The following is an 11,464-nucleotide window of genomic DNA, read 5'->3' on the forward strand; positions in this document are numbered from 1 at the left end:
CAGGATCGGGCTCTACAGACCGGACCTGCTTCGGAGCCACTGGATCGGGCTCTACAGCCTGGACCGGACCCCGACGCCACCGAGTGGACATCAGAGCTCGTACCAGACGGCATCCGACTGCGCTTGAAACGCAATTGATAGCTCAACGCACCCCAGTTCCTGTTCACCGCACCCCAGCATCGCACCCCAGTTCCTGTTCGTCGTACCCCAGTTCCTGTTCGTCGTACCCCAGTTCCCGTTCGTTGTACCCCAGATCCTGTCTACCGCGCCCCAGTCCCTGTGTCACCGTTCCCAGGTCTTCAGGCATCGTTCCTGCTTGTGTTTTCGGACTTGCCGCTATTGACAGCTTTTGACAGCTGTTTGACAGCCCTCCGGGTTTTCGGACTTGCCGCTATTGACAGCTTTTGACAGCTGTTTGACAGCCCTCCGGGTTTTCGGACTTGCCGCTATTGACAGCTTTTGACAGCTGTTTGACAGCCCTCCGGGTTTTCGGACTTGCCGCTATTGCCAGCTTTTGACAGCTGTTTGACAGCCCTCCGGGTTTTCGGACTTGCCGCTATTGACAGCTTTTGACAGCTGTTTGACAGCCCTCCGGGTTTTCGGACTTGCCGCTATTGACAGCTTTTGACAACTGTTTGACAGCTCTCCGTGTTTTCAGGACTTGCCTCTATTGACAGCTATTGACAGCTTTTGACAGCTATTTGACAGTTCCCTGTGTTTGTTTCCAAACTTGCTGCCTTTTTGACAGCTCGCCTTCGAAAGCTTACTTTGACAGCTTCTCCTTAAAGATGAACTCCATCACGGTACTCTTCCTTTTCCCTTTCCTGGGCAGTCCCCTCGCTTGGACCTCTGAACACTGCCCTGGAATAATGACTGACCACCAATACCTGGACTTTCACCTTTTGGAACAGGGCGGCAAGCAAAATCCGGACCGGATTGGGGATTTTGATTTCTGTCTCCCTGAAAGCAGGACCCTGTTACGCCACTCACTGGTCCCCAAGATGAATGGGACACAGCAGTGGGAACTGTTTGTACGCTCCAAGGACTATAGGAGGCTGGGCTCAGCCTCCGTCATTCTAGATCAAGGGAGGTATCGCCTTACCTGTGCCAATGGCTCATACCTCCTCTTTAGCCATGGAGAGGTATCCAAGAGCCCTAATTGGACTGAAGTGCAGCAAGGTGGGGGCTCCCACACTTTTACTGACACTTCCTCTCCCCCCACGCAAAACCTCATTTTTGGGTTTCAATGTACCCGCCTGGTGCCACCGCCTTCCAGACCCCTGATCCAAGGTATCTGCCTGAGACGTTTCTGTTGCTTATGGGACCTGGGTCCCACCGAAGACTGGAGGGGCTCTGACTACCTGGAGGGCTGGTATCATCCCATCCTACCCTCAGACCCACCAGTTTGGGATCACACCGGACCCCTGCGATGTGGAGGAATTGCCAAGACAACCTCCCTTTTAAACACCACTGATCCCCTTCACCCGGTTGGAACTGCTCCACGTCGCCTGGCTGCCGACCCTTCTATCCCTGAGCCAGACTTCCTCTCATCATGGGATCAAAACTCCTTCATCCAACTCCTTGGCAAGGTGGCCAAGGAGACAGAATACCCGAACTGCTGGATTTGTGCCCATGCCCCAAGCCACCTCCGGCAAGGACTTCCCCTGGTTCCTTTTGCAGTCACCCTGGAACAGCTCCGCCTAGGAAACGTGGCTTCGTGGAACCTCACTGCCTTAAACCTCACCCACCAGTATCTGTATCTCACTGGTCCTACCCACGGACCCCTCTGCCGTGTTTTCTCTGGAGGTGGTGCCTCAGTGGGGACTAGTTCCTGCGACACCTCTCTGGAAATCCACGAGAATGGACAAGTGACTGTTAGTACCCAATCAAAATCACATTTGGCTACTGACCTTCCATCAGCCTGGGCGCTGGCAGTAGGTGCCAATCCAGTGGACCAGACCTCGCGCCCCAACATCGCCTTCCTCCACAGCTTTGCCTCTGGCAGACTCGGGACTGACCTAGCCGGACTGTGGTGGATCTGTGCCCACCGTGCCTACCGATGGGTAAGCCCCCACATGTCTGGCTCCTGCTACCTAGGGTACATAGTCCCAGGGGTACGCGTCACCCAAGATCTACCTACTGGGAGACTGCGAAATAAGCGGGAGGAGCAGGCCCTCTCCGACCTGTCTGATGTGGCTGCAAATGGGGAGACCTGGGGAAGAGCCCTATTCCCAGCATACGGCGCCGGTTCAAACCACGTTGATATCCTGAGGCTCACCGATGTCCTCCTCAAATTCATGCGGGAGGCCGAGCAAATCACGGATTCACTGACCACCGAACTCTCACAGGTGAGACAACTTGGAATTCAAAACCGAATTGCTACGGACTTTTTATTATCAGCGGAGGGCGGGACTTGTGCTCTGATTGGCTCCGAGTGTTGCACATATGTGACAGATCAAACCCTGAACATTACAGGACATTTGAACAACATCCACCGCCTGACCTCCACTTTGCACGACATTCAACATGAAGGAATGTCAGACTTTGATCTTTGGAGCTGGTTGCCCAACCTGGGGTGGGCAAAACAACTTTTAAAGGGTATTTTTCTGGTCATCATAGTGATAGTGTTGTGCATGTTAGTGCTTTGTTGTATCTCTCGTTGCTGGACCCCATGCTGTTCTTTGACCCGCTGTCCTTTAAACCCACCTTCCTCCTCCATGTTTCCCCTCCGGGCTTACTATCATGGCCAGCCCACCTTCCCTGAATACGTCCAATTAAGACACCTGGGGGAAGGTGAGTACCAAGTTACGGAGGTGTAGGTGTGGAGAAAAGGATTTGTGGTTCTGCGAACCAGATTACAAATCTTATCTCCAAGTGCGGGACTGATAGGGAAATTTACCAGCCATCACCTTCCCCCACCGCTATGCCTTCCCGGTAGCGAGTGCGGGACTCGTAAAAATCGCTAAAAGCCCGACGATGAGCGGGCATTCTTTCTCCCCCCTTTTCCGGCCATTCCCCTCCACTTTCCAAGTCACACAAGCACCACATAAAACCCTCGCGATGAAGGGTTCCCCAAAATCCCAATCTGCGTTCCGAAAAGCCCCTGGAAAAGCGCTTCTGTCAAACAGCGCTCCGCTGGTCTCCATTTTCTCAATGAACGGGAAACCCACCAATCAGGAGCATGCATCCAGCTCAGCCTGCAAAATGGAACGTTCAGGTCAGCTACTATGATTCAATCATCACCTTCACGCTTGACTGAACACTAAGTGGGTTTTGACAGGCTCCCTGCTGGGAGAACAATGGAATCGAAACCAAAATGTAACCAGTTGAGGAAACTATTAATTATAACTTGCAACAATGTATCAAATGGACAATTTAGACGCTGGGTGGCCCAATTTTGACAGCTCGAAATATTTATTATTGTAAAAATCCACAACTCCTGAACGCAGTGTCCGATTTGCCTGGTTCGGGTGTCTATTTGCTCCTTGTAAAATAACCTTTCCAACCCCTCGGTCCCCGCCATCCTCCGATCATCAGAAGTATATTATTTCGAGACTGCATAATTTTTGGACTCTCCACTCAGTGGCTTTCATAATCCCCTAAGCAGAGAGTCACGTCCGCAGGAGGAGATGCCCCCTCCCGATAATCCAGTCAAGCACCCATCCATCAGCTACCATGGCAGCAGACATCCTCCTAGGAGCTTTCTATTGTCCTGACGCAGAAGAAACCTTCAATGTGTATTGCACCCACCCTGGATCCATTCACCGGTTCCTGCCATCCTTCCTGATATGCAAAACTTGTTTTTCCCCTATGTAAATTTTACTGTAACCTCCTCTCTCCCCTCCCATCTCTGACGTTTCTGTGATGTATTTCGCTATGTATTCTGGGCTATCGCGGGAACTTTTAAAAGTCCAGGACACCCTTTGTTCGGGGTTCGGATCCTCCTGAACCTTGTTGCGCAATAAACTCCTTTGCTTTTGCTCCAATCTCCGGCTGGTCTCCATTGCCTCCGCAGCGAACCACGGGCTTCCTCCGTAGGACCGGGAGCTGAGCCTTCTCGACCCGGTAATTTCCGTAACACAACCTAAGGCCCGGGGGCAGGATGCGGTCCAATCGCCTTCTAAATCTGGCCCACGGATGGTCCGGGAATCAGCGTGTTTTCACATGAGTAGAATGTGTCCTTTTATTTAAAATGCATCTCTGGGTTATTTGTGGGGCATAGGAATTCATAGAATCATAGAATCCTAGAGTTGGAAGATACCACAAGGGCCATCCAGTCCAACCCCCTGCCAAGCAGGAAACACCATCAAAGCATTCCTGATAGATGGCTGTCAAGCCTCCGCTTCAAGACCTCCAAAGAAGGAGACTCCACCACACTCCTTGGCAGCAAATCCCACTGTCCAACAGCTCTCACTGTCAGGAAGTTCTTCCTAATGTTTAGGTGGAATCTTCTTTCTTGTAGCTTGAATCCATTGCCCCGTGTCCACTTCTCTGGAGCAGCAGAAAACAACCTTTCTCCCTCCTCTATATGACATCCTTTGATATATTTGAACATGGCTATCATATCCCCCCTTAACCTTCTCTTCTCCAGGCTAAACATACCCAGCTCCCTAAGCCGTTCCTCATAAGGCATCGTTTCCAGGCCTTGGACCATTTTGGTTGCCGTCTTCTGGACACGTTCCAGCTTGTCAGTATCCTTCTTGAACTGTGGTGCCCACAACTGGACACAGTATTCCAGGTGAGGTCTGACCAGAGCGGAATATAGTGGTACTATTACCTCCCTTGATTCGTTTATTTTATTTTATTTTTTCAAAATACAGTCCAGCCCCCGACAAGGTCTGAGGGACAGTGGACCGGCCCCCTGCTGAAAAAGTTTGCTGACCCCTTTCCAAGGCAGTTTCTCTGCGCCATCGATTTTTATGAGATTAGAGGCAATGGCTGCAGTTTGGCATGCGATGTTCAGGGCCCTGTCCTCCTCAAATCTCACCAAGGCAAGCCCCCTTTCCCCACATTTCCATTTACAGCATATACCTGTGGGGATCTTTGCAACCACTTATCCAGAAGGGGCGGAAAGCTATGCCAGATTTTGAGCAAATTTCTCACTTCCTGCCTTTTGCCACTCCCAAGCCAAAGCGGCAGTCTTGCACCCAAGATGGTAGGCTTTTTCCTTGTCTTGAGGTGCTGCTGAAGACTCCCTGCGGGGAGAGGGTCTTGATCGGCTAACCTGTCACCGCCTCACGCTCTGTCTGGTTGGGGCAGACCCCTTAATTCAAAGGCCTGGTGGTCGGGAGGTCCTGCTGGGGTCTCCGCCTTGGTCCGCGATGGCCGGGAGCGGGAGAAGTAGTCCGGCAAGGTGAGAAGGGTCACGCTCCCCGCCAGGAGGAACGCTCCAGCCGTGAGGAAGGAGGCCGTGTAATTCCCCGTGATATCTCTCAGCCAGCCTGGAAGGTAAAAGGGTTGTCTTAGCTTTTAAGCTTATTGCCATCCAGCCTCCGGTAAAAGATCACAGGAAGAGCCCCGCTGCTGCTGGCTCAGGCCAAATGGCCCGTGTAGTGGGAAAACCCAGCAAGCAGAATTCGAACACAAGACCCGCTCTCCTGTCCTGGGGTTTCCGGCAAGTGGCATTTGGAAGCATCGCTGCCTCTGACTGTGCTTGGAGCCACCGATAGCCCTCTCCACCACAAATCTCACCTCTTTTAATGTCACCTAGATTGGTGCCTCCTTGCCGACAAAGGTCCGTATAGTTAAAGCTATGGTTTCCCCAGTAGTGATGTGTGGAAGTGAGAGCTGGACCATAAAACTGGCCAGGTAAAGCAACCAGTGACCATTATCAGGTATCCTGGCAGGCAGGATTTCTGCTGTAGATGCCTCCTTCTCTGATGCATGTATGATGTTTTGGGGGTGGTCTTACAGGGTGGGCAATTTCAAAAGTCTATATAAGGGATTGCACACCCAGCCCCATCTTATCCATAGGGGCTACCCCCGCGAGCCCGCCGGCATACCGTGCACCTCCTCCCCAACCTGTCCCCACCCCCACGGGCGGGCGGACAGGCGCTCGCGTGCCACCGGAGCAGCCGCTGCCGCCCATGCCGCTCCCGGGCGGGCTGTGACCCGGCCGCCCTCGCCTCCCAACCCGCACGGGGAGCCCCAGCTGGAGCGCTGGAAGGGCCCGCAGATCCAGCGCCACGCCCGAGGGGCGGCCAGCGCAGGAGGGAGGTGGCCCCAGAGGCGGAGAGGCGGCACACAGGGGCGCCGTAGGGATCGCCGCACCACAGCGGCCGATCTACCTAAGACGGCCCTGTGCACACCATTCTTCTGGGTTTTCCTCCCTCCTGCGTGTGGGGAGTGGGGGACCCTGTTGCAACAGTTCCTTGAATAAAGATCAGGCTTACTAGCCGCTTTGCTTCTCAATATTCTCTGGTTGGACTCTGTTATTTTCTCCTGCCGATAGGGAACCCACTAAAGGACTCTCTACGAGCTCTTGGAGACAAAAGGAGCAGATTTTTTAAACAACGCAGTTGACCCACTCCACCCCCTGAATTGTTCCGATTGCCCTTCTCCGAACCTTCTCCAGCTCTTTTCAGTAACCTTTTTGAGGCGAGGCGACCAGAACCGTCCACAAAAGAGCCCTCGGAAGCCTGTGAACAAGGGGAATAAACAGGAGCCCTTTACCTGAGAGAGGGGTCCCCACCAGAGCCCCCACGCTCTCCAACATGTGCATGAGGCCGATCCCCCCCAGCACCGAGTCGGCACCCACGATCTCCGCCAGGCTGGTGAACTGGAGAGGGACGAGGGCGCCGGCGAAGAACCCGTAGCAGAGGCCGAGGGACACCAGGGCGGCAAAGCCATGGCCCAGGGGCACCAGAGCGAGCGAGACCCCCGTCAGCACTGTCCAGAGGGTTAGGTGGTGGACGAGGCGGCAGAAGACGGCGGTATCTGCCAGCCAGCCAGCCCAAATCCGGCCAAACATGTCTGCCACGGCGGCGGCGGCCATGATAAAGGCCGCTTGGTATTCGTCGCAGCCCTCTTCCCTCGCGTGGGCCACCAGGTGGGCATAGGGGACGAAGTAGCCGGCGTCGACTAGGACGAAGGCCGAGACGTAGCGCAGAAAGGGTCCGCGGCGGAGTAGCTCCAGGGCGAAGAGGGAAGCCAATGTCCTCCGCCATTTTGAATCCTGGGGCTGGTGGTCCGGGTCGCCATCTCCCACCCCGGTCAAGGGCCTCAGAAGCGCGGCGGACACCACCAGGTTGAGGGACATCGCCGAGACCACAAACAGCGCCCCTCGCCACCCGTACGAGTCCGCCAGGTGCTGGAAGAGCGGGGAGAAGACCAGCGAGGAGACGCCGGCGCCAGAGACCGCTAGGCCCATGGCCAGAGCCCGACGCTTCTCGAAGTAATCGGAGACGGCGGCCATGGAAGGGGTGAACACCAAGGCCCAGCCAAGCCCTGAGGTTGAAGGGGGGGGGAGAGAAAAGCAGGCGTTGAGATCAGGTGGTGGATCGCAGAATTGCAGGGTTGGAAAGGGGACCCCCGTGGGTCTTCTAGTCTGACCCCATCGGCCAGAGTGTGTCTTCGCATGCAGAGGAAGTCCCTAACTCACCGAGTGTTTGAGACCCATCGGCTCCCCATACCTGGTTTAAACAGCCTTGGCCCAGTATCCCTGAAGGGGCATCTCCACCCCCAGCGTTCAGCCCGGACACTGAGGTCCAGCTCCGAGGGCCTTCTGGCGGTTCCCTCCCTGTGAGAAGTGAGGTTACAGGGAACCAGGCAGAGGGCCTTCTCGGTGGTGGTGCCTGTCCTTTGGAACTCCCTCCCACCAGATGTCAAGGAAATAAACAACTCTCTGACTTTTAGAAGACATCTGAAGGCAGCCCTGTTTAGGGACGTTTTTAATGTTTGATGTTTGATTGTGCTTTGAATATTTTGTTGGAAGCTGCCCAGAGCGGCTGGGGAATCCAACCAGATGGGCGGGGTATAAATGACAAATTATTATTATTATTATTATTATTATTATTATTATTATTATTAGCCAGCCAGTCGAAGCCGTTCCCAGGACTGTGGCTGTTGTCACACGGTGACAGCTTCTAGGAGCCACAGGGAGAGCTGAGTGCGGGTGGCGACGAAAGGTGGCCAAACTATCCCAGAAGGAACAGAACATCCCCCCCCCAGAGGTCCTACCCCTCCCCTAACACCCCTTATACCTACTGTACAAAGGTGAGCATTTACATCCATTGCCCTGCCCACTTTTCACCCTGGCCCTGCCCATGCGGCCCTCGAAAGGCTGCCCATTTGAGAATGCGGCCCTCAAGCAGGAAAAGGGTCCTGCACCCTGCACCCCAGCCGGCTTAGAAGAAGGCGCACCTGAGATGAGGCCGATGCTCAGGTAAAGGTGAGAGATCTTGACGGAGAACGAAGCCAGCAGCAAACCTAGGCTAGCGAGGAGGCCTCCGGCCATCACCACTGGGCGTGCCCCGTACCGGGCGCTGAGGGCGCTCCCCATCGGGCCTGTAGGGGGCAGCACACGCATAAGTGGGAAGGTCCTCTTAAAGTCGGCAGGAGCTGAGCTTGCTAGATCAATGCAAAGGAGCTGAGCTGCTGGATCAATGCAAACATTCAGCTCCCTCGGCTGCAGGTTATGCAATCCCATGTGATTAATGTCTGCTAATTAACGTGAGGTGTGCTTTGCAGGAGCTGAGCTGCCGCAGTTCCTAAAAAGCGATCGGTGCCCCAGATACATTAATTAACATACTTTATTTGACAGTAAGAACTGTTGGACAGTGGAACAGATTCCCACAAGAGGTGGGGGGCTCTCCCTCCCAAGGGTCATCTAGTCCAACCCCCTGCGATGCAGGAATCTCAACTAGATCATACATGACAGATGGCCGTCCAACCTCTGCTTAAAAACCTCCAAGGAAAGAGAGTCCACCACCTCCTGAGGGCGTCCGTTCCACTGTCAAGCAGCTCTTACCCTCCAAAAGCTCTTCCTAATGTTTAATCGGAATCTCCTTGCAATTTGAAGCCATGGGTTCGAGTCCTACCCTCCGGAGAAGGAGAAAACAAGCTTTCCCCCTCTTCCATGTGATACACCTTCAGAGACTTGAAGATGGTATCATATCTCCTCTCTTCTCCTCTTTTCCAGGCTAAACATACCCAGCTCCTTCAACCATTCCTCATAAGGCGTGGTTTCCTGGCTCCTGTCCACCTTGGTCACCTTCCTCTGCATACATTCCAGCTTGTCGATATCCTTCATAAATTGTGGCACCCAGAACTGGACACCATCTTCCAGGTGTGGTCAGACCAAGGCTGTATAGAGCAGGACTCTGAGTTTCCTTGTTCTGGATACTAGACTTCTGTTGATGTAGCCTAGAATAGCGCTAGCTGTTTTTTTTTTTGCTGCTGCTGCATCACACGACGGACTCATGTTCAGATTGCGGTGGCGCTGTGGTCTAAACCACGGAGCCTAGGGCTTGCCGATCAGAAGGTTGGTGGTTCGAATCCCCGCGATGGGGCGAGCTCCTGTTGCTTGGTCCCGGCTCCTGCCCACCTAGCAGTTCGAAAGCACGTCAAAAGTGTAAGTAAATAAATAGGTACCGCTCCAGCGGGAAGGTAAACGGCATTTCCGGACACTGCTCTGGTTCGCCAGAAGCGGCTTAGTCATGCTGGCCACATGACCAGGAAGCTGTACGCCGGCTCCCTCGGCCTATAGAGCAAGATGAGCGCCGCAGCCCTAGAGTTGTCCGCGACTGGACCTAATGGTCAGGGGTCCCTTTACCTTTAAGAGCCTTCAATCTTTTTTCACAAGCAGTTTGGTGCTCTGGCACTGAGCCATGACCACTTCCCGATGCACACTGGAGTCCATCAACAGGTTCCCCATCCCTGGTACGCAAAGAGCCGTTTCCTCCCCGCACAGCATAGGCAGGTAAAGGTAAAGGTAAAGGGACACCTGACCGTTAGGTCCAGTCACGGACGACTCTGGGGTTGTGGTGCTCATCTTGCTTTACTGGCCAAGGGAGCCGGCATACAGTTTCCGGGTCATGTGGCCAGCATGACTAAGCCGCTTCTGGCGAACCAGAGCAGCGCACAGAAATGCCGTTTATCTTCCCGCTGGAGCGGTACCTATTTATTGTGGGATGTAAACACAGAGCAGCCAAACCCAACACTGCTAGAGTGGACATGAAGGTAACTCAGTCCTCCAGGCTTAACTTCCTGTTTACCTGGACTGAGTTACAGGAACCAGACGTAGGTGTGGTCTTACCTGGGAACAAGAACCCAAAGAAGACTCCCCATCATTTTGCCTCGGCGTTTGAACTAGCAGGATGCTCTCTCTCAGCTTGCAGCTGAGAGAAGCAGAGGTGAAGCCTGTTCCCCTATGGAAGCAGCTTCACCACATGTAAATAGATTTATCTAAGCTTATCTGCCTCTTTGAGCCTCTACTATGACTCACAGATGACTGTAAGTAAACTCTGTTATATCTAATAATCAGTACTGTATAGTGTCTTTGATTTTAAGAGGGAAGAAGGAGAATATACCAGGAATATATATTTCTTATAGAGGCTTTAGCAAGCCTATGCAACCGTTTTCTGCTGTGTTTTAAAAGGGAATGTGACTCTGCTAAGTTTGGAGCTTGCTCACACAAGCTGGGATGATATATATAAAATAATATATACTCATCCACACTCCTACTAAACATTCCCACATTTATCTCCTTGCACTTTGACGTGCTTTCAAACTGCTAGGTGGGCAGGAGCAGGGACCGAGCAACGGGAGCTCACCCCGTTGCGGGGATTCGAACCGCCGACCTTCTGATCGGCAAGCATAGGCAGATGTATCCAAATTACTGTTTAACTTTTATGGCACTGGCTGTGCATCGAAAGAAACGTGGGAAATAACCTGGCCGCTTTCCAATTCCCCCCTGCCTCTGTGCCTGGGGTTAGAAGAGTGGAGAGGACTCGGCCGTCCCAGAGCCGGCACTCAAATCTCCACGCTGGAAAATGCCCCTTACTTGCAAACTGCAGGACGGCAACCCCAAGAGACAGGGCCCAGGATACGGTGCTGGAGGATTCCTTGAAGTGAGCCACAAATTCGACAAAGAATACCCCGAAGGAGCGGATCACCCCAAAGACCAGGGCTGTTTGTACGAAACCTGCCAGTACTACCATCCATCCCCAGCTGCTGTCAGGATGCGAGCGAGGGGCCATGGAGTCCTCTTCCTTTGCAGAGGTGAGGGTTCTTTAAAAAGAAAAGAAGTGAGAGAACAGAGAGAGAATTATATTGGTGGTGAGTTACTGTGCATAAGAACAGTGCCGGATTTATGTATAAGCTAAATGGGACGCGGGTGGCGCTGTGGGTTAAACCACAGAGCCTAGGGCTTGCCGATCAGAAGGTCGGCAGTTCGAATCCCCGTGACGGGGTGAGCTCCCGTTGCTCGGTCCCTGCTCCTGCCAACCTAGCAATTCAAAAGCAC

At 53.5% G+C, this 11,464-nt stretch overlaps 1 protein-coding gene across 1 annotated transcript; it reads right to left on the minus strand.

The window, feature by feature from the left end:
* Positions 1-5,208: 5,208 nt before the first annotated feature.
* On the minus strand, positions 5,209-11,222 carry LOC117058837 (monocarboxylate transporter 13-like). The gene is made up of 4 exons (XM_033170216.1): positions 11,003-11,222; positions 8,362-8,505; positions 6,673-7,446; positions 5,209-5,441 (listed from the first exon to the last, which is right to left on the minus strand). Exons 1-4 carry the CDS (start codon positions 11,196-11,198, stop codon positions 5,236-5,238), a joined length of 1,320 nt encoding a protein of 439 aa, XP_033026107.1. The 5' UTR covers positions 11,199-11,222; the 3' UTR covers positions 5,209-5,235.
* Between the last annotated feature and the right edge of the window lie 242 nt (positions 11,223-11,464).

Source organism: Lacerta agilis, chromosome 14, assembly GCF_009819535.1.
Source record: "Lacerta agilis isolate rLacAgi1 chromosome 14, rLacAgi1.pri, whole genome shotgun sequence".
NCBI lineage: Eukaryota > Metazoa > Chordata > Lepidosauria > Squamata > Lacertidae > Lacerta > Lacerta agilis.